At 40.6% G+C, this 24,426-nt stretch overlaps 1 protein-coding gene across 1 annotated transcript in view; it reads right to left on the reverse strand.

The window, feature by feature from the left end:
* CDH4 (cadherin 4) overlaps positions 1–24,426 on the reverse strand; it is a 784,771-nt gene that overhangs the window by 123,131 nt on the left and 637,214 nt on the right. The window contains exon 8 of the mRNA XM_070744288.1: positions 9,618–9,755. Within this exon, the coding sequence (XP_070600389.1) occupies positions 9,618–9,755 (138 nt within the window). The remainder of the gene's footprint in view (positions 1–9,617; positions 9,756–24,426) is intronic.

The raw sequence follows: 24,426 nt of genomic DNA on the forward strand, positions 1-24,426 counted from the left end.
GAGGCACCTCTCACCTTCTGCCGCTGCCCGCCCGCCCCCTTTCGCCCAGCGCCGCTTCGGAAGGCCGGAACCCTCCCTTTCTCCACAGACCCAGAGATAAAGGAGGCGCGGAGCGGGGAGAGCCGCCTGGCAGAGCGCTTGCAGGCGGCGGCGGGGGGGGGGACGATGGCGGGGGGGATGTATGTCGAGGTACCGTGTTTCCCCGAAAGTAAGACATATGTCTTACTTTCGGGGTATGGCTTATATTAGCCGACCCCCCTGAACCCCCCCTATGTCTTACAATCGGGGGGGTCTTACTATCGGGGAAACACGGTATCTGCCATATTGACTTTTTTTGAGCTTCCATGGATGCCTCTGCCCAGACATGGGCTCCTCTTCCCATATGGGGGGTTGGTGACACACCATCCAGGCAGAAATGGCCCAGGAACGGCATGACTGACAGATTTCCGGCGAAAATCACCATTTTTTTTGCTTCTGCGCATGCATGGAAGCAAAAATACCAGCGAAAATAGCCGAAATTTCGTTCGTGCTCATGAGATTCCATCGATTTTTGCTGTTTATTTATAGGAGAAAATAGCCAAAATCTCACGAGATTTTGGCTTCCTGCTTTGGACTGATGAAGCAATAATTCCTGTTGTGGAACACACAGACTTTAGAAACAATGAATGGTTATGTCCTTTTGCTATACATTTTTATCCTAAAACTATTAAGTCTCCAAGTATCTTTTGTGATTGACAGGTAATTTAAGAACACGATGAGAAGGATGCTGTCGGGTGCTTTAGTGTCAAATTTGAGTCCTTGGTTTCTTTCTTTCTTTCCTTTTACCCTGGCCCTGCTCCTGTCATAACACACTCTTGCCATTGTTTGCCAGAGTGGCCTCTGTGTGTGTGTGTGTGTGTGTAATTTTTTCTGCTGTAACTCAGGACACAATTATTTCAAATTACCATCTAGCTCTTGGAACAATAAACCAAGTTTGGAGATACAGTACATTCTTTCCTTTAAGTAAGTGTTAAACCTTTGCTGCACGTGATAGTCCTTGACCTAGGATCACAATTTGTAAGGAGATAATTTCTATTGCTAAGCAAGATGGGGGTCAAGTGAGTCATACCCGATTTTTCAAAAATGTCGCACCCAAACTCTTTTGCAAAATGGTTACACAAATCAATGCAATTAAGTGAATAGCATGGAAATTGAGTGAATCCAACTTATAACAGAGTTGGAAGGGACCTTGGATGTCTTCTAGTCCAACCCCCTGCTCAAGATGGAAACCCTATAGTATTTCAGACAAATGATTGTCCAATGTCTTCTTAAAAACTTCCAGTTTTGGAGCATTCACAACTTCTGGAGGCAATTTGTTCCACTGATTATTCTAACTTTCAGGAAATTTATCCTTAGTTCTAAGTTGCTTCTTTCCTTGATTAGTTTCCGCCCATTGCTTCTTGTTCTACCCAAGTGCTTTGGAGAAACCCCTCAAGGGCTTGGACTAGAAGACCTCCAAGGTCCCTTCCAACTCCGTTATTTAAGAGACATACGTAACTAGAGCTGAGTTTTGACTCAGAAACGTTAGCTTCATTGCTGACTGTGTACAAAGCTAACATTGAAATGACCCAAATAAAAAGGCCTAGTCATGGCTCTCCATCAGGTAGGAATTGAAAGAGGACAAAGTCTTGAGGACCGGTAACATAATCAGCAAAAATAAGATTGATGAATGACAGTGAGAAAACAACTCCTAAGCCAATTTTCTCTGGAATCTCCAACTAGTTTCTCCTCCAAAGGTGAACTACCCATGACTCCAATTAGTTTTTTTATAGATTACAGAAGAGGCTTGGTGGGTCAGTGGTTAGAGTGGAAACTACCTCTGTTGATCACCGGCTGCCAGCAGTTTGGCAGATTGAATTTCAGTAGGCTCAAGGTTGACTCAACCTTCCATCCTTCCAAGGTTTATTTATTTTATTTATTTAATTATCAGATTTGTATGCCACCCCTCTCCGTAGACTCGGGGCGGCTAACAACAATAATAAGACAATATAAACAAATTTAATATTTAAGTTAATTTAAAAAACCCAATTTAAGAAACCAATCATACCTACAGACATACCATGCATAAATTTTATAAGCCTAGCGGGAAGGGAAAGTCTCAATTCCCCCATGCCTGATGACAGAGGTGGGTTTTAAGGAGCTTACGAAAGGCAAGGAGGGTGGGGGCAACTCTGATATCTGAGGGGAGTTGGCTCCAAAGGGTCGGGGCCGCCACAGAGAAGGCTCTTCCCCTGGGTCCCACCAAATGACATTGTTTAGTTGACGGGACCTGGAGAAGGCCAACTCTGTGAGACCTAACTGGTCGCTGGGATTTGTGTGGCAGAAGGCGCTCCTGGAGATACAGTGATACCTTGTCTTACAAACTTAATTGGTTCCGGGACAAGGTTCTTAAGGTGAAAAGTTTGTAAGACGAAACAATGTTTCCCATAGGAATCAATGGAAAAGCAATTAATATGTGCAAGCCCAAAATTCACCCCTTTTGCCAGCCGAAGTGCCTGTTTTTGCACTGTTGGGATTCCCTGAGGGTCCCCTCCATGGGAAACCCCACCTCCGGACTTCTGTGTTTTTGTGATGCTGCAGGGGAATCCCAGCAGGGGAATTCCAGCATCGCAAAAACGAGCGCTTCTCTGGCAATGGAAGTCCGGAGGTGAGGTTTTCCAGTGAAGGGAGCATCAGTGAAATTGCAGCATCACAAAAACATCTGTCCTCGAAACCCCACCTCCGGACTTCTGTGTTTCTTGCGATGCTGTGATTTCACTGAGGCTCCCCTTGCTGGGAAACCCCACCTCCAGACATCCGTTGCCAACGAAGTGCCTGTTTTTGCGCTGCTGGGATTCCCCTGCAGCATCACAAAAACACGGAAGTTCAGAGGTGGGGTTTCCCATGGAGCGGAGCTTCAGGGGAATCCCAGCAGTGCAAAAACGGGTGCTTCGCTGGCAACGGAAGTCTAGAGGCAGGGCATCCCAGCGGCGGTGGTGGGTTTGTAAGGTGAAAATAGTTTGTAAGAAGAGGCAAAAAAATCTTAAACCCCGGGTTTGTATCTCGAAAAGTTTGTAAGATGAGGCGTTTGTAAGACGAGGTATCACTGTACTCTGGTCCGATGGGGGTTGGTAAAATGTGGACCCAGTTTGTTGGGGGCAATATGTCGATTCTCTGTAAATCGCTTAGAGAGGGCTGTAAAACACTGTGAAGTGGTATATAAGTCTAAATGCTTTTGCTAGTATAGCATTCTTTATTGGCTAAGTGTGATTGGACACACAAGGAATTTGTCTTGGTGCATATGCTTTCAGTGTATATAAAAGAAAGATTTATTACAGATTATTAGAGTTGGAAGGGATCTTGTATGTCATCTAGTCCATCTAGCAAGAGTCCCTATACTATTTTGGGCAAATGGCAGTCCAATCTCCCTTTGAAAGTCTCAAGTGTTGGAGATCTCACAACCTCCGCAGGCAAGCTGTTCCATTGGTTGATTGCTCTCACCTTCAGAAAGCTAGTTGAAATTCAGTCCAGGTTTGCCGAATTCCTCCTATGTGTAATCCTTGAGTTACAGCCATTCAGTGACCCTTAAAGTTATGACAGCGCTCAAAAAAAGTGAAGAAAAGGTTGACTACTTCTTCTTTGTGGCAGCCCCTTAATTAGGTGAACACTGGTATCATGTCATCCCTACTCTTTCTTTTCATTAGACCAGAGGTAGGCAAAGTTGGCTCTTCTATGACATGTGGACTTCAACTCCCAGAATTCCTGAGTTAGCATGATTGGCTCAGGAATTCTGGGAATTGAAGTCCATAGGTCATAGAAGTGCCAACTTTGCCTACCCTTGCACTAGAACAGTGTTTCCCAACTTTGGCAACTTGAAGATATCTGGACTTCAACTCCCAGAATTCCCCAGCCAGCATTTGCTGGCTGGGGAATTCTGGGAGTTGAAGTCCAAATATCTCCAAGTTGCCAAGGTTGGGAAACACTGCATTAGACTAAACACACCCAATTCCAGCAGCTATTCTTCCTATGTTTTAGCCTCCGGTCTCCTAATCATCTTTGTCATTCCTAGCTGCATTTTTTCTAGAATCTCAACATCTTTTTTCATACTATGTTGATCAAAACTGGATGCAATATTCCAAGACTTTCCTCATTGCCTTCATTTGTGAGAAGCTAACTGGAAAGGTCAGAATGTTGATCCATTTGAGGCAAGAATAATTGACCAAGCCTAACATTGTCCATTCTGGCACTCTCATGCCTTGACTAAAATCAAAAAATTCTTTTGCTTTTCTATTGATTTAACATATTTATATCCTCGGCATGTTTTTTTCATGAATATCAAGCCAGCATTCTCAGATGGTCTTTGTCTGAGTAGACCTATTGACCTGCTGAACTTCAGCTTTAAAATTCCATCCTAGGGCTGCTCGTCCAATGATAATATTTAGTTTCTAAAGCCTCCCTATGTTTTCGTTACGGTTTTGCATTATTTGCTTCAAGAATAACAAAATAATATGGGCATGGGACTGCCAGTCTTGCGTGCTGGGAGGCATTGATACGTGACCGGAATTCATTATTGAGAAGAGGATCTCTGTATTTTTAGTCCAGAGAAAAGTAAAAAGTTGAATTTATTTACTGGACCAGAATATCTCCGAGACCGCCTTCTGCCACACGAATCCCAGTGACCGATTAGGTCCCACAGAGTGGGCCTTCTCCGGGTCCCGTCAACTAAACAATGTTGGTTGGTGGGCCCCAGGGGAAGAGCCTTCTCTGTGGCGGCCCCGACTTTCTGGAACCAACTCCCCCCGGAGATTAGAACTGCCCCTACTCTCCCTGCCTTTCGTAAACTCCTTAAAACCCACCTTTGTCGTCAGGCATGGGGGAACTGAATCACCTCCCCCAGGCATGTACAATTTATGTATGGTATGTTTGTGTGTATGTTTGCTTAGTAAATGGTTTTTTAAAAATATTTTAAATTATATTTAGATTTGTCATGAATTGTTGTATCCTGCTGTGAGCCGCCCCGAGTCTAAATCTAAATAATAAATAGATAATAAATAAATAAATAAATAATATTCCACAAAGTCTAAGTCAGTGATGGTGAACCTATGGCACGGGTGCCACAGCTGGCACATGGAGCCATATTTGAGGGCACGGAAGGCGTTGCCTTATGTCAGCCCTAGCGTGTTAGCTGATTTTTGGCCTTCTTTTCATCCATTTTCGCTCTCTCCAGGCTTCAGGAAAGCCTCCCAAACCCTGGGGATGGCAAAAAAAGGCTCTGGCCATCCAGTGAGAGCTGACGAAGCTTCTAGGATGAGAAGCGAAATGTCTTCAAAGCAAAACAAAAGGCAAAGAAGTCCATCTTTGGGACAACTATGACCAGGATGGCTGAGAATCTCCATAGGCTTCTTTTTTTGCATTGTGTAAAATATTCCTAGGGATTTTATTTGGTGTCATTCTGATAGTGAAATCAAGTCTTCCACTACCCCTTACGTGCAAAAATAAAACAATGTCTAGTGATTGCTTGATCAGGAAGGATATTTTCTACAGAAATAAATAAGTCTCTCTTTCTTATTTGTTTTTGTCTTTCCTTTTTCTGTTCTGTTTTTTTATTTTTTTTAGCATTTATAATGTTTATACAAATTTACTGAAAGTTTAATGTGGTTCTTGTTATTTAATATTTGTGTTTTTTAAAAAAAATTCAATTATTACTATTATTACTATTATTATTATTATTATTATTATTGTTGTTATTATTATGTCAGTACAACACAGCAAATGAGATCACTATGCTGGATTTTGTATTTCATCACCAGTGGGCGCTTCCCAAGCACCTAGGACTGCGTGATGTAGCGGCGAATTATGTTTGCCAATCCCAGTAAAGTGGCCTTTTGCAATTGACAGATGGAGATTTTGTCAATTCCGATGGTTTTCAAATGTCCGCTGACATCCTTTGGTACTGCGCCCAGCGTGCCAAGTACCACTGGGACCACTTTCACTGGCTTATGCCAGAGTCGTTGCAGCTCGATTTTTAGATCTTCGTATTTCACTAATTTCTCTAACTGCTTCTCCTCAATTCTGCTGTCTTCTGGGATTGCGGTGTCGATGATCCATACTTTCTTTTTCTCCACGATCACAATGTCTGGTGTGTTATGCTTCAGAATTCGGTCAGTCGGAAGTCGGAAGTCCCACAGTAGTTTTGCTTGCTCCTTTTCGGCCACTTTTTCGGGCTTATGGTCCCACCAGTTCTTCGCCACTGGTAAATGGTAGTTCCGGCACAAGTTCCATCATTATCATCATCATCATCATCATCATCATCATCATCATCATCATCATCATCATTTTAAAGAGAAAGACTGAGATCTTTAGGGGCTGGGACAATAGGATAGAGTGTCTCAAAATACCATAGAGGAGATTTCAGATTTTCAATATTTGAAATAATTCGCTATACAGTATATGCATTTTACACTGAAACCCGTGTTAAAAACATTTGTTGTTTTCTGAGAGACAAGCATTATTTAAATTCATACTGCCAGATGAGTAACAGTAGTGTTTCTACATTTGATATAAATTGTCCTTTTTAATTTTGTAGATCCTTCCTTCCTTCCTTCCTTCCTTCCTTCCTTCCTTCCTTCCTTCCTTCCTTCCTTCCTTCCTTCCTTCCTTCCTTCCTTCTTCTCTCCTGCCCATTTTTTCCTTTCCCCATTGGCTAATTTCAATAAAATATGTCAGATTTAAATACTAGCAAGAATATTTATTACATTACACCTAAGAAGTACTTAGATTTCCACTGACCCTTGATAAACATTTTAACTTCTATGTATTAGTGCATTCTTTGACAAGAATGTATGAACATACAATAAATGTTAAAAAATCATAACCACTAGATGTCACCACATTTCACTCAAATAAAATAAATAAGAAAACTCCTTTGATCTTTGCTAACCTATTATTTGAGACTACTTGCCATCTCACTTTCCAAAGTACTGTAAGCACTAGATACTCAAAGAAGTTAAGACTGACACAAAAGGAATTGTTTTACACCCCATAGTAAGGGCCAATGAAGTGACAGGGTTACTGAGAGCACAGAAGTACTACCTTCAGGTGGCATTGTGTGTAAAACTTTGTTCCCATCATAGAATATTCCATCATTTTCTGGAATGTTCTTTCTTCTCAGAAGGGAAAGTTCTTCCATAATTTCCAAGGAACAAACTCCCTTCATTATACTTGTGGGAAATTTTATATCAAAACCTAGCAAACATAGTAATTTAACAGTGACAGTGATCCATTTAACAACTGTGGCAGGAAAGGTCATAAAATGGGGCAAAATCCACTTAACAACTGTCTCATTTAATAGTTCATAACTTTATCTTATAAAGTTATCTATCAAGTTAGACTATTATTTGTTTTCCATGTTACTTATATGTTTTGCTTCTATTTTTTTTCTGTGTTATCTAAAACAGATAAATTGATTTCTGACGATAACTATAACTGGGCTAAAGAAAATATACACAGTTTTGGAAGAATACCTAGACTGGTCCGGTACTCGCAGACATTTGAACATGTGTTTTTGATGTATTGTGTTTTGAATTGTCTTTTTTTTCCTTTCTGTATTATAATTGTAAATAATTTTTTTTCGAAAAACAAAACAAAAACAACTGTCTCATTTAGCAGCATAATTTTGGGGCTCTGTTGTGATCCATTGTTAGTTTGTTATTATTCTGTTACCTTTAATGAGACCAAGAAGAAGGACCTTTTACAGCCCTTTCTAAGTGGTTTACAGAGTCAGCGTGTTGCCCCCAACAATCTGGGTCCTCATTTTACCCACCTTGGAAGGATGGAAGTCTGAGTCAACCTTGAGCCTGGTGAGATTTGAACCGCCAATTTGCAGGCAGCCAGTGATTTTATTTATTTTATTTTATTTATTAGATTTGTATGCCACCCCTCTCCGCAGACTCGGGGCTGCTCACAGCATACAATAAAACAATTCATGACAAATCTAATAGATTTAAAAAACATTTAAAAACCCCATTGTTAAACCAGACATACACACAGACATACCATACATAAATTGTATAGGCCCGGGGGAGAGGGGGGGAATGCTTCAATTCCCTCATGCCTGACAGAAGAGGTGAGTTTTAAGGAGTTTACAGAAGGCAAGGAGGGTGGGGGCAGTTCTAATCTCCGGGGGGGGGGGAGCTGGTTCCAAAGAGTTGGGGCTGCCACAGAGAAGGCTCTTCCCCTGGGTCCCGCCAAATGACATTGTTTAGTCGACGGGACCTGGAGAAGCCAACTCTGTGGGACCTAATCGGTCGCAGGGATTCGTGCGGCAGAAGGCGGTCCCGGATCAACAGAAGTATCCTGCAGTGTTGCACTCGAAACACTGCACCACTGTGGCTCCTAATTGAGCTATCTTATTGATCTTGTGGCTTCTAATTGCCAAAATCTCTCTCGCATGCGTTTTCCTTTGAAAGATTTTGCTTCCTGCGCACTGGTAGCAGCAGGAACGGGAATCCACCCCTGTTGACATGCAACTTGAAACATAGAAACATAGAAGATTGGCGGTAGAAAAATCCAAGCGTCTACTAAATAGTATTTTCTCTACAAAAAGATATTGATAAAATTGAACGGGTCCAAAGACAGGCTGCAAAAATGGTGGAAGGTCTTAAGTATAAAACTTATCAGGAAAGACTTCATGAACTCAATCTGTATAGTCTGAAGGACAGAAGGAAAAGGGGGGGACATGATTGAAACATTTAAATATGTTAAAGGGTTAATTAATGTTCAGGAAGGAAGTGTTTTTAATAGGAAAATGAACACGAGAACAAGGGGGCACAATCTGAGGTTAGTTGGGGGAAATATCAGAAGCAACGTGAGAAAAATATTATTTGACTGAAAGAGTAGTAGATGCTTGGAACAAACCTCCAGCAGACGTGGTTGGTAAATCCACAGTAACTGAATTTAAACATGCCTGGGATAAACATCCATCCATCCTAAGATAAAATACAGGAAATAATACAAGGGCAGACTAGATGGACCATGAGGTCTTTTTCTGCTGTCAATCTTCTATGTTTCTGTTTCTCAGAAACTCCATAGACATATAGCCCACGTTGGTTGCCTCAAACCTGTGCAGTATGAACCAAAGCTTCCCTTGGCTAAAGCTGTTATGCTTTGCTTTGGCCTGGCGTTTTTTAAAAAATTGCATCAACGACTTTCAGCCATTCACACACATTGTGCAGAAGAGAAGATCAAAGGTGATATTGATGTCTTCTGTGGAAGACACACTGAGAGGAAGAATCAACTCTTGTGACAGAGAGGCAAAGGCCGTGATATTTTTTGGCGCTTTCCCTCTGCTGGCTCCTTCCCGCCATTTTTCACTGCCTCAGAACAAAGTGGTAGCCAGATAGCTGTGTTTGGTCATGAATCATTTTTTCTCACAGCTCTCTCTCCATTTTTATTTGCTGAAAGTCTTCGTTACTCCGTTATCTGTCAAACGCTCCCTATCTGCCAAGCCAGCAAACAAGAGACAAGCCATATCAAATGCCCATGAATTACAAAAGAGGCTTTGCATCCATAGATCATGGCGCTGATGTATTGATACTTACGGCACTGCTAGTGAATTCGGGTGGGTTGTCATTCACATCTGTCACCATAATGATTGCCGTTGCTGTGTTTGAGAGACCGTAGTTAAGGTTTCCTTCCATATCGGTGGCCTGAACGATGATCGTGTATTGCTGAACTTTCTGGAAACAAAAGGAAAAAAAGAGAGACAAGAATGTATAATATATAAAATAATATTTTATTCTTTCCCTTTGCTAAGTGCAAGTCTATTGAGAACTATTCTTATTGAAAGACAAATTTCTTAGGAGCAAGCTTTATTATTATTATTATTATTATTATTATTATTATTATCATCATCATCATTATTATTATTATTATTTCAATACAACACAGCAAACAAGATAACTATGCTGGATTATATATTTCATCCCCAGTCGTGCACATTATTGTTATCATTATCGTTATCATTATCGTTATCGTTATCATTATTATTATGTCAATACAACACAGCAAATGAGATCACTATGCTGGATTTTGTATTTCATCTCCAGTCGGGCGCTTATTTTTATTTTTATTTTTATTTTTATTGTTGTTATCACTATCACTATCATTATTATGGTTTTAATAATGGGTTTTTAATGTGTTTTTTAATATATTGGATTTGTGACATTGTATTTTGTTGTGAGCTGCTCTGAGTCCTTGGAGAGGGGCGGCATACAAATCTAATTAATAATAATAATACCCATCTCTCAATGCTCAGAATCCATGATCAGCTGAGCGGGATGCGAATGGGCCACAACAGTCCCTGTTTATCTAGTTGCATTTTTTTTACATGCTTTTGAATTGCTAGGTTGGCAAAAGCTGGGGCAAATAACGGTACTAGGGATTCGAACTGTGGACCTTTCTGACTGACAAGTTCAGCATCTTAGCGACTGAGCCCCCGCATCCTTCAAGCCCAAGTCTTCAAGCCCAGCAGCCTTTAACGGATGGGTCCTCCCTGAATTTATTCAACCCCTCTTTGAAAGCCATCCACGTTGGAGGTCATTGCTGATATCATGGCAATGAATTCCACTTTAAGAAACAGCTCTGTGGTTGAACACGGAACAGAAAAAGTCACTTAGAGCATGGAAGGTGACAAGTGCAAGGATTGAGCACCTGTTGATGACTATCGCATCGAGGACCCCAGCTTTAATTCACTAGGACCATTTTATGTTCTTATCACCAGACTTCTGATGCTATAAGAATGAAGCACTGAAAACACCGGAGCTGTAGATCAGTTGTAACCACTTCAAGAGCTCAGAATACAGTCCATAAGGAAGAAGCAATAAACGAGAATATTGGCTAGCACTGATGATGTTTTCCTAGTTTGGGTAATGAAATATCTGCAAGAAAGCAACCAAGCTCAGAGAGCATCAAAGACCCCTCAAGGAAGGAGCAATGCAGCATCCATTTGCAGCCAACCATCCTTACCAACCATGCCTAATAAACTAACAGAGTCTGTAATTAAAAGGAAGAATAGCAGAGAATTTTAAAGCTACAGAAGAGAGTGGGAAATAAATACATTTATGTTGAAATAAATACATTTATGCTCCAACAAGATGCAGTTCAGTGGTAAGAGCCGGGGTGGCGCAGCAGGTAGAGTGCTGTACTGCAGGCCACTGAAGCTGACTTGTAGATCTGAAGGTCAGCGGTTCAAATCTCATCACCAGCTCAAGGTTGACTCAGCCTTCCATCCTTCCGAGGTGGGTAAAATGAGGACCCGGATTGTTGGGGCAATAGCCTAGCTATGTTAAAAAAAGTGCTATTGCTAACATGCTGTAAGCCGCCCTGAGTCTAAGGAGAAGGGCGGCATAAAAATTGAATAAATAAATAAATAAATAAATAAATAAATAAATAAATAAATAATTAAATAAATAAAATAAAGTAAGTGCTGCATAGCTAGAGGTATAACAAGCAGGAAGAGGGAAATTTTGATCACACTGTATTGTGATCACGCTGGTGAGACCACATTTGGAATACTGTGTTCAGTTCTGGAGACCTCACCTACAAAAAGATCTTGATAAAATTGAACGGGTCCAAATACGGGCTACAAAAATGGGGGAAGGTCTTAGCTTAAAACTTATCAGGAAAGACTTCATGAACTCAATCTGTATAGTTTGGAGGACAGAAGGGAGAGGGGGGACATGATCGAAACATTTAAATATATTAAAGGGTTAAATAAAGTTCAGGAGGGAAGTGTTTTTAATAGGAAAGTGAACACAAGAACAAGGGAGCACAGTCTGGGGTTAGTTGGGGGAAAGATCAGAAGCAACATGAGAAAATATTATTTTACTGAAAGAGTGGTAGACGCTTGGAACAAACTTCCAGCAGAGGTGGTTGGCAAATCCACAGTAACTGAATTTAAACATGACATCATTGTGACATCACTAGCAGATTGCTACCGGTTTGGGCAAATCGGTCCAAACCAGAAGGAACCTACAGTACCTCTGCAATGGACCACCTTTCCAAAGGCGCTGTTCAAAAGGTAACTGGACTTACTTGGGGCTTGAAAAGAAGAAGCTCCTTTATTTTAGTTGAGTTTGCAGTTTGGGTGAACTGGTAGAAGCGACCTGGGAGTGGGCCCAGCCCCCCCTCCCCCCAGCGCTATGCCATCCTATTTAGGCATGCTTTGAAGCCACACGCATGCGTGCAAGAGATGCATGTGAGCAAAGTGCATGCATGGAAGGCTGCATGCATGCGTGGAAGGCTGCATGCACGTGACCGAAGCGAGAACCCTTTATCTGGGTCATGGGTAGGCAAAGTTGGCTCGTCTATGACTTGTGGACTACAACTCCCAGAATCCCTGAGCCAACCATGCTAGCTCAGGAATTCTGGGAGTTGAAGTGCACAAGTCATAGAAGAGCCAGCTTTGCCTACCCCTGGTCTGGGTGATATGAAGACACATGCTTTGGGTAGAGAGTTGGACTAGCAGACCTTAAGGTCCCTTTCAACTCTATGATCCCATGATTCTAAGGCAATGACAAATCACTTTCCCTCTGCTGTGAAGATCCATCTGTGCAAACAACAGGAGTCAAGCTTGACTTAAAAGAGATTTTACTATTCCCCCTTCCCACCTTTAGCATCAAAGAACTAAGAGATCAAGCATTTTTTCTCATTTACACTTGGCGGTTTCCTATTCCATTTTCTTTGCTGCATGACCCCTAAAAAGCACCCGCTAGGTACAGAGGTCATCACTTAGATATTTATCACTTAGAACAACCTGGGACTTTCAGGGCCATTGACTGCTCTGGTCTTGCTGTCTTGCCTCCAGCGAGGGCAATGCAAAGGCAGCCGTCGTCTCTTTGTCAAAAGTAATTCGGAAACTGGCGGGTGCTGTTTTGCAAATTGCAATCTGAACCTCACACTCAGCTGCAAGGGAAGGTCATCCTAGGCTACAGAAATATCTCACCAGAGGAAATGGCATTTAACATGGCAACACCTTGCAGCAACAGTAGAATTCTTGCTGAAAGAGGCTGCTTAAAGATTGCTCCACCAAACTGCAGCCAGATCCGTTTAATGCCACAAGAATTAGCCCTGAATCAGAAATGGGTAAGAACTTATTGCTAGGTAAGAGCCAAGGGGTGGAGGAGTTAAGAGAACAACCAGTCTGGAATCCTTACATTCCTGCAAATGATCCAAGCAGATTAATGACAGGAGCAAATAATCAGGACTAAGACCAAATCAACTCAAGTGTTGATTGTCCACCCAGAAGTGAGAGATTGTAAAAGTTTTGATACTGAAAGGAACTGGAATGAAGGTGAGGAAGTTAATTTTATTTTATTTATTTATTTATTTGTCCAATACACAAATACATAGGAAGAAAATAGACATGAAGTAATATATATAAGGGTAAAAGTGAAAATCAAGGAGAAGATATATGTAAGGAAGAAAATATATATGATATATGAGATAAAGGAAAGACTATTGGACAGGGGACGAAAGGCACAATAGTGCACTTATGTACGGCCCTTACTGGCCTTTTAGGAACCTGGAGAGGTCAATCGTGGATAGTCTAAGGGACAAATGTTGGGGGTTAGGGGTTGACACTATTGAGTCCAGTAATGAGTTCCACGCTTCGACAACTCGATTGTTAAAGTTACGACTTTAGTAACTGAGTAGTTGATGCATGGAACTCACTATCAGACTCTGTAGTATCATCACCTAGCCCCCAAAACTTTACCCTTAGATCCACTATTGACCTCTCCCGATTCCTAAGAGGTCAGTAAGGGGCATGCATAAGTGCACCAGAGGGCCTTCCCTCCCCTGTTCTAATGTTTCTCTTTTACTATCATGTATATAAACATTGTTATATCTTTGTATAGAACCAAAACGTACTTGACAAAACAAATAAACAAACAAGCAAACAAACAAATAAATAAGCCACCCACAGTAGCCTAGAAAAGCAGTAACAAAAAGTAATTTGGACAACACTTGAAACGCTAAAGGAAAACATTCCTGAAAGCTTGAACATTTTTTGCAGAACGATGTCAAACATGCAAATGCATCCCAAAGCAACAATTTGGCAGAAACAATCTTTTTAAAATGTGGAGTCCCTTGCATATCCATATTCTGCAGCTCCAATATGCTATTCCTATGCTAAGAGCTCATCTAAACCTATCACAGTCAAGGTTAACCTTTTCAACACCAAGTGCTGAAACTGGAGTGCACTAGTGCACACGCTAGATCGCTGGAACCTGGAAGAGAGCAGCTGGCTTCTTCACCAGCTGACGAATGCATGCGCATGTGGTGGAGCCTGGAAAAGAGAAGCTGACCAGTGTGCATGAGTGCACTGTCTGGTGCGCATACACACAATGGAATCCAGAAGAGCAGCAGGCAATGGCGCGTATGCCCACAGAGAGGGTTCCGTGCCACCTCTGGCATGCATGCCATAGGTTCACCATCATAGGTCTATGATAAGACTATTTCATTAAAATTGGTGGTTGAGTGTCCTTGCTTTAATATTATTTTAGAATAGAATGGAATGGAATGGAATGGAATGGAATAGAATAGAATAGAATAGAATTCTTTATTGGATAAGTGTGATCAGACACACAAGGAATTTGTCTTGGTGCATATGTTCTCAGTGTACATAAAGGAAAATATAGATTTGTCAAGAATCATGTGGTACAACATTTAATGATTGTCATAGGGGTCAAATAAGCAATGAAGAAACAATCAATATTAATAAAAATCTTAAGATGTAATATTATTTTAGCCAAGGGCGATAATATGAGGCCAAAACAAAATAAGAAATAAAGCCAGAAAATACCCTAACTAGGAGAAGCAATTAAAAAAATAATAAGAGGGGGTTTAAAATATTAATCAACAAATGCTATTGATATAAAACTGTAAATCCAAAACTTGGATTCCTAACACGCAGCAGTTTTAGATAAACCATTTCAGTTACCTCTAATTAAATCACCACTCAGGCATGTCCTAATATGTGAAAAATTATGCTATAGCCCCCCTCCAAACCTTTCATGCTTTTAAACTGATGGTTGAGTCATTCAGAAAAATTACCATTTCAATATGTCTTTGAGATTCATCACAACAGTTTCATGGAAGCAGAGGTCCTCACTTCTTCTGCCCTATGCTCCTAGTAGCTGCACCCCATTGGTTACTGAGGAGTAACTTTCTTTTGAAGAGAGTAAGCTTTGAACGGATATGAATGGATTCCAGGAATCCTATAAAATCCATGGAATTGATAGACTTAATTTTGTTCACCTTTTCAAATCTGTGCACCAAAAATATAGCCATTCATTGGTTTGCTCCAGTGAAGGGCTGCAAAAAATTTTACTACCACATTGTGGGCACGGCTTATTTTGTGGGTGTGGTTTGCCGGTCATGTGACCAGGTGGGAGTGGCTTTATGATCATGTGACTGGAGTGGTGGTGGCTTAAAGATCATGTGACTGGCTTAAAGATGGCCAACTTGACGTCACTCATGTCAAGGGTTAGGGTTAGGGTGCCTGGCCTCTCCTCTCCTCAAAGAGATACAATTTCCCTATCTAGTGTTCTGTCGGGCTCTCTGGTAGACTCCTCCCAAAAATTCACAGGTACAAATTTCAGACACACACACGTTTGAAAATTCAAAACAATGTTCTTTATAATGAAAATTCACTTAACCTAAGCCCTCTTTTGGTATAGCAAAGAGCACTTGTCTCCAAACAAACTGGTAATTTGTACAAGTCCCTTATCAGTTATGTGATACTTAGCTTGCAGCTGTGAGGCAATTCACAGTCCTTCTTTCACAAAGTGAAACACATTTTGCTCTGGTTTAGTTTCAAAGCGGGGAAAAATCAGCACACAAAAGGTCAAAGTCAGTAAAGCAGTCACGAAACACAACGATCAGATAATCCTCCACAATGGCCAAACCCACAGGCCGCTCTTTATAGCAGCCTCACTAATTACCACAGCCCCACCCAACCACAGGTGGCCTCATTTTCTTTGATAATAATATCTCAGTTGTTGTTGCCTATGCATCGCTCTCCACATGCGTGGCTGCATCATTAACTCTTGTTCTGAATCCAAGGAGGAGCTAGATAATTGATCTCCTTCTGAGCTGTCTGCCACACTCTCCTTCTCCCTGTCACTCATGTCTTCTTGGTCAGAGGAGCCTTCATCAGCAGCTTCCACCAGGGGCAAAACAGGCCTGCGGCATGTGGATGTCTCCCGCACATCCAGTCCTTGGGGCAGGAGCTGGGCCAGAGCGAACCACAACACCTAGTTACTATTACTGAACATCCAAAATATACTATTTAATTCTATGTATATATACCATATGTGTACATACATATTACACACAGGCACACAAAAATATACATTATCTACGATATAAACTGTATGTGTATGTACACACACACAGCTTTTTTCAAATTATACACATTCAACCTCAATTACTGCGATAGGAAAAACATACCCATAGCCCAGAAGGGAAAAAAAAAGAAAAAAAAATCAAAGTTTTTCTACCGGTTCTGCGTATCTGACATAGGAGCCCACCACTGGTTTGCTCTCTGTTCATATACTAGTGGCTCATCCTGTTCTGTCCTAGTGTTTATATAAATGTTCTTGGTGGTTCCTTGATAAGGCTGTTTACTGTTTGTCTGGGTTGGTAGTTCCTTGATGGGGTATTGTTTACTGCTTGGTTGTTGGTCTAGTATAAACCTTTATGTACTGTATATAAACAGAGAGCAAACCCCACACCCTTTTCCCACTGATGATGTTATCTTGTTGGGTAATGAAATGTTTGCAAGAAAAGAGCCATGTTCAGAGAGCACCAAGGACCCCGAGTTCAACTCTGATTTACAAATATTCTTTTCTACTGATAAAAATAGAAGAAGAGGCACCAGAATAATTGATGGAAAACTTAAAGGCACAATTCTCAATTTCACAATACTAGAGACTGAATTAGCATGGGAAGCAATTCCTTCAAGATTTCCATTTTTACAGACTGATTATTGGGCATGCTTCATCCCATACCTTTGTGGAATATCATTTAGTCAAAAATATTCAAAATATGGTTCAGAAAACTCCACTCTGTATCTGTTTTACTGCTCAACTGAGTGCTAGCTTGAACAGGAATATAAAAAGACTGTCCTTCTATAGGTCACACATTATGGCAGGGAATATTTCTTATATTCTGAGGTCTATAACATATTTGCAGTTTCCTGAAAAGCCTGATAATTTTTGCAATGTATTATCTATCATCCATCCATCCATCCATGTCCCATACATATAGCAAGCTGAGATCAAATCTATCTCATTCCCTATACTGGCTGGGGAATTTTGGCAGTTGAAGTCCAAATCTCTTAAAAGTTGCCAAGTTTGAAAATCACTGCTCTACAGCATGGACACTGACTCTTCTCTTAAGATGGATGGGCAAAGCCAATGCTTGCCACTCCAAAATATGAATCTGTGTAATCTACATTTATGTCTCCAAAGTTCATGGCCATCGCTTAATTGTGGGGCAATCATCTTCATATTTTCAGCCTGGAGACCCAATTTTTTTTTTAAAAAAAATCAACCTTGCATTTCTCATCATGTCATCAATTTACTCCAATCAGCTTCACGGTTCCAGTAATATAACAAATTGAGAAGTGTGTTGATCATGTTTCCCTTTACTGACCTTTTTTGATGCTAAAAAGTCCAAAAAACATTGTAACCTTTAATCCAAGAGGAATTACTACAACCCTGTAATCATTTTGATTGACCTTCTCGCCACTTTTCTCAACAAGGCACTATGCTCTGTGAGGTGCAGATATCACAACTGTGTTCTCTATTCAAAGTATAAGTTTAACTGTGATGGTTCAGCAGTCACTGAGTCACTGAGCTTGTCAGCTGGACAAGCTGAGGCCTGAGTGCAGTGTGATGGGTGAGCTCCCATTACTTGCTTCAGCTCTTGACCACTTAGAAGTTTGAAAGCATGCAAATGTGAGTAGATAAATAGGTACCATTTTGGTGGGAAGGTAACAGCGTTCTGTTATGATATTCGTGAACTGGAAGAGCCATGTTAACAAGGTTAACCAATGAATAGGCACAGCAACTACCGTGTTTCCCCGAAAATAAGACACTGTCTTATATTAATTTTTGCTCCAAAAGTTGTGCTACGTCTTATTTTCGGGGGGTGCCTTATATTTCTCAAATAAGACAAATTCACAGGCAGAAAAGCTGACACCCCCAAAGAAAGTGTACCGTACGGTACACTGATTACGTTACGGTACCTGTCAGTATGGCACCCACACACACAAACGACGGCACTTATATGGTACAACAGTATACTCCCGCACTGTAGTGGAGACTGTAATGGCGGTGAGACAGCAACAGACTGTGTCTGCTGTACTGGACGGTATAAAGCGATGGAAGGGGCCAGCAGGGGACGCCACATTATTATGGTACCGCTATGAACAGCTTTGGATGGTACTGTATGTTTTTCCACTGTACCGTATGTAAACTTGACTACGCCTTATTTTCGGGGGGTGCCTTATATTAGCAAATTCTGCAAAACCTCTGACATGCCTTACTTTTGGTGTACGTCTTATTTTCGGGGAAACAGGGTAAGTCAACCAATGGGAACTAACCACTTCTGAGTCTGTACAGAGAATCGAAACTGAATACTTAAGCTTAAGGCTGGGCATAGCTCAGTCCTCCCTCTGTACTCTCTCTCTCTGAACCCTGCTGAAATGAAACTAACTGTTCTCTGCTGTCTATAATTGCTTGAATTGCCTGCTAATGGTATTGTAAATTCATCTGTTATTATATTTCTAAAGAAGTTAATGAATCCAGATGAGTCAGTCATCTGTGTGTGCTTCTGGAAATTGATTTTTCTGCAACAAACTTTAATATATTCCATGGACCTGGGTGTATACTCATGCTAGCGATATGACCCATGGAAGCATATCGGATAATGTTGGCTACCTTGGTTAAGAAACGAGTACTGCCACCTAAACTTGGACACTGGATAGGGGAAACTTTTACCTTTAATTTTATTGAAAGTATGATTCTATAAAGGCATAAGCATTTTGATATGTTTAATTATCATTCTGTTCCAAATGATCCCACGGCTATAATTTTTACGGCCATCAAACATTGGTCACATCTTCATTACTTTTTCTTGGTGACTTGCCACCATCAGAATTAGGTACTAAGGAATAGTTTCTAGTTCACCAGTTTTGATCATCTGGTATAATTTCTATTTCATAAATGTTTTTCTCTTTGGCACATTTTTACTCATCTAGCAGGCTGTGCTCCTGATACATTTGGCTAAATTTCCTATGCATTCACAGTGCTCCTATTTGTAAGGAGGAAATCCTGGACAGTATGATCTTTCCTTTTCACTGATACATTCCCATTAAAGGGAAAGAAATACATACACCTACATTGTCTCTTACACCCAAAGACACATAATCACCCATGAAATATATACAGAAATGCTAACAGCAGTTTTCTGTGCTATCACTTCTCCAAGTAGCTCATTCGTAATAATAGCAGAACAAAATATTAACAGAATAACAGCATTACAAGGGACCTTGGAGGTCTCTAGTCCAACCCCCTACTCAAGCAGGAAACTCAGTAAAATGCAGTGGCTTGCATTGGCTGCCGATCAGTTTCCGGTCACAATTCAAAGTGTTGGTCATGACCTTTAAAGCCCTACATGGCATTGGACCAGATTACCTCTGGAACCGCCTGCTACCGCACGAATCCCAGCGACCGATAAGGTCCCACAGAGTTGGCCTTCTCCGGGTCCTGTTGACTAAACAATGTCGTTTGGCAGGCCCCAGGGGAAGAGCCTCCTCTGTGGCGGCCCCGGTCCTCTGGAACCAACTCCCCCCAGAGATTAGAACTGCCCCCACCCTCCCTCTCTTTTGTAAACTACTCAAGACTCATTTATACCGCCAGGCATGGGGGAGTTGAGATAGCTCTTCCCCCTAGGCCATTACAAGTTATGCATGGTATGTTTGTGTGTATGTTTGGTTTTATAATGGGGGGTTTTAGTTGTTTTTTATTATTGGATTGTACATGTTGTGTTTATTATTGTTGTTAGCCGTCCCGAGTCTGCAGAGAGGGGCGGCATACAAATCCAATAAATTATTATTATTATTTCAGACACACAGTTGTCCAATCTCTTCTTAAAAGCCTCCAATATTGGAGCACCCACAATTTCTGGAGACAAGATGTTCCAATGATTAATGGTTCTAACTGTTGGGAAATTTCTCCTTAGTTCTAGGTTGCTTGATTAGTTTCCATGCATTGCTTCTTGTTCTGCCTATGAGTGCTTTGGAGAATAGGTTGACCCCCTCTTCTTTCAGGAAGCCCCTTAGATATTGGAATACTGCTATTAGATCACACCCATTCCTTTTTTCCCATAATAAATTAGACATATCCAATTCCCACGACTGTTAGAAACATAGAAACATAGAAGATTGATGGCATAAAAAGACCTTATGGTCCATCTAATCTGCCCTTATACTATTTACTGTATTTTATCTTAGGATGGATATATTTTTATCCCAGGCATGTTTAAATTCAGTTAATGTGGATTTACCAACCACGTCTGCTGGAAGTTTGTTCCAAGCACCAGAAAGTTTGTTCTCCATGTGTTTTAACTTCCAGTCCCCTGATCATTCCAGAACAAGAAACAGAATTCCATCTAATAGAATGATCCCTAGATGCATATTCACTAAGTTGGACAGATGTGTGGACTTCAATTCCCAGAATTCCCTATCCAATATGCTGTCTGTGGAATTCTAGGAGTTAAAGTCCACATCTGAAATTTGCCAAGATTGAGAAACACTGGTTTAGCAGATTACAATGCATTTAATGAATTTTGGAGAAAGGGATCTATCTTCATGAGGATAATATCCTGATAAATTTTCATCTGAGGTTGGATAGGAAGGCCTCTGGGACCAAGTGAATCTCCTATGTATCTTTTGCAAATCCACATCTTAGAGCATCTTGAGTCTACCGAGACAAATTATCTAACCCCCTCCCATTTTTTTCAGTTCAATGAGCTTAAGGAATGAAATTTACATTTCAAAAACGCTTGAATTGCACACTTATCCATACAATGTTCCCTCGATTTTTGCGGGTTCGAACTTCGCGAATAGCCTATACCATGGTTTTTCAAAAAATATTAATTAAAAAATATTTCACAGGGTTTTTTTCTAGACTACGGTTTTTCCCACCCGATGACATCATACGTCATCGCCAAACTAATACATTTTGCAAATAAATAACAAAAAAAATAATTATTCTTAATAAATAATTATGTTTATAAATATCAGGATCACTAAGTGTCTTATTCAGTGGTGAGTACCAGTAATAATGGTGAGTAAATGGTTGTTAAGGGAATGGGAAATGGTAATTTAGGGGTTTAAAGTGTTAAGGGATGGCTTTTGATACTGTCCGTAGCCAAAAATGGTGTATTTACTTCCGCATCTCTACTTCGCGGAAATTCGACTTTTTTCCCCCCCAATATATTTTTTATTGTTTTTTTAAAAAAAGACAAACAAAGACACAACATTAAACACTCAAGGAGCTGCCATTGCTCCGTTTATCTTAGAAGTCTAACTACTACATAAAGCAAAAACCTAACTGTAATCAGATCAATACAGAAATAGCACACACATATATTAGATACTTATTGAGTTTAACTCTATATTCTTATGTTAATTAAATTTATCTATAAAATACTTATTCAAAAAATATAATATAGTGAATAGCACATCTAACTTTATCATACTATAAGCATTTTTAAACTGTTTTACTCTATCTTATAAAATTTCAAAACAATAAGTTCAAATAGTTCTAAATTCTTGTTACTTTAACTTGTAATACTATTTTTAAAGTTCCACCATTCGTATACTTTATCCCATATTTTATAAAATTCTGTTTCTACTTGATTATTCAAGCGTTTTGTCATCATGTCTAATTCTGCACATTCCATAATTTTTTAATAAACTTCTGCATCCTTTGGTATTTCCTTTTCTTTCCATTTCTGCGCAAATGTAATTCTTGCCGCAAACAATATATGTATTATTAAGTAATAATAAATTCAACTTTTGCGGGCGGTCTCGGAACGCATCCCCCGCGAAAATCGAGGGAACACTGTATTGGAATCCCCCCCCCCCATTTTTCAGGAATTAGAGAGGAATATTAGATTCCAAATTAGGACAATAATGCTTTTCAATTAGGCTCATTGTCATGAGCCCCTACTTTCTAAACTGTGTGTCTCTTGATATGTTTTCATATCAGGAATAACAGTTTAGCATGAGTAGTAGTACCGAATACAAATCTATATTATTTTCTATTGAAATCTCAAACTCGGTGAGCCCACCTATGTTGAAGAAAGAGTAGTTGAAAGTGAGAGCTTAGCTTCATTTCATATTGAAGGTCCAAAGAAGAATTATTATTATTTAAATGGGAGTTTTAACAAAGGCTGACAATGTAGTCCAGATCCTTTCAATTCTCTCCCCCCCCCCCAGCCTCTGCAGCTCTTAAAGACTGTTTTTAGAGTCTTCACAGCTTCATTAAGACTGGTGATTTTCTACATTTCCTACCCCAATTCATGTGCAATTAGGCTTACAGGAAGAAGGCAAGCAGTCCAGATATTCTAAATTTTGCAATGCATCATTCAATACTTGAGTAGCTTCCTTAAATAAAGGAAGACTACAGTATCTCCGAGAACGCCTTCTGCTGCACGAATCCCAGCGACCGATTGGGTCCCACAGAGTTGGCCTTCTCCGGGTCCCGTCAACTAAACAATGTCGGTTGGCGGGCACCAAGGGAAGAGCTTTCTCTGTGGCGGCCCTGACTCTCTGGAACCAGCTCCCCCCAGAGATTAGAACTGCCCCTACCCTCCTTGCCTTTCGTAAACTCCTCAAAACCCAACTTTGTCGTCAGGCATGGGGGAATTGAGATATCTCCCCCGGGCCTATATAATTTATGTATGGTATGTTTGTAGGTATGTCTGCTTAAAAAATGGTTTTTTTAAACTATTTTAAATTTTAAATTGTAAATTATTAGATTTGTCATGAACTGTTTTTATTGTGTTGTGAGCCGCCCCGAGTCTACGAAAAGGGGCGGTATACAAATCTAATAAATAAATTAAAAAAATAAATCTGGGGCTTTTTACCTTGGGACAAAGGTGCGTATATTTATTAAAGGACGATGCATTCATAAAACAATTCATAGTGCAGCTAGTCCTCAGGTTGCAATGGCAATTGAGATTGGGAACTCCTCTGCTCAGGGATGCAATCCTAAAGTGCAGTTCCAGCCAGTCCCCAGTTACATAATTAAGTGAATCACCATAGGTCATTAAGTGAGAATCTCACATGATAATAAAGTCAAAACCTTGTTGACTTTGCTTCTGGGAAACTAGCAGAGAAATCACAATCGTGACACAGTTCTACAGAGGAATCATTGAGTCTGTCATCTGCACCTCTATAACTGTCTGGTTTGGTTCTGCAACCCAACAAGACAGACACAGACTTCAGAGGATAATCAGAACTGCAGAAAAAACAATTGCTGCCAACCTGCCTTCCACTGAGGACCTGTATACTGCACGAGTCAAAAAGAGGGTGGTGAAAATATTTACTGACCCTTCAAATCCTGGACACAATCTGTTTCAACTCCTACCCTCAAAACACCTACCTGAACTGCAAAGCCTGTGAGAAAAAGCTCATGCTAGCCTAATGTGAACCAAGCACCCATGTGCGGTTTCAGGCCACATCTGGGCATGCCCATCCATATGGCCTTTGACCTACACAAGGAATACTACAGTGGAAGAAGCAATACAAAGAAGCATTTATTTAAGAAGACTATAGGGATGATCTACGGAACTCAGAGCTGAAAACCAACAGTGTAAATCAGGGGTGTCAAACTCAAGGCCCATGGGCCGCATCCAGCCGACAGGTGCTTAGATCTGGCCTGCAGGGTTGCCCTGGAAATAGCAAATAGCAAAGGCCCATGATGCCTCTGACATTGGAGCTCGGGAGGACTGTTTTCACTGGCAGAGGGTTGCAGGAGACTGTCGCAGCCAAAAACAGGATGGAGTCAAAAGTGACATCAAGATCAGAGTTGCCTCCACCCTCCTCACATTTTGTAAGCTCCTTAAAACCCACCTCTGTCATCAGGCATGGGGGGACTGAGATATGCACTTCCCCCTAGGCCTATACAATTTATGCATGGTATGTTTGTGTGTGTGTATGTTTGGTTTTTTAAATTAGGGTTTTAAAATTATTTTAAATATTAGATTTGTTATATGTTGTTGCGGAGAGGGGCGGCATACAAATCTAATAAATAAACAAACAAACAAACA

This window comes from Erythrolamprus reginae, chromosome 3 (genome assembly GCF_031021105.1).
Source record: "Erythrolamprus reginae isolate rEryReg1 chromosome 3, rEryReg1.hap1, whole genome shotgun sequence".
In the NCBI taxonomy this organism is placed as follows: domain Eukaryota; kingdom Metazoa; phylum Chordata; class Lepidosauria; order Squamata; family Dipsadidae; genus Erythrolamprus; species Erythrolamprus reginae.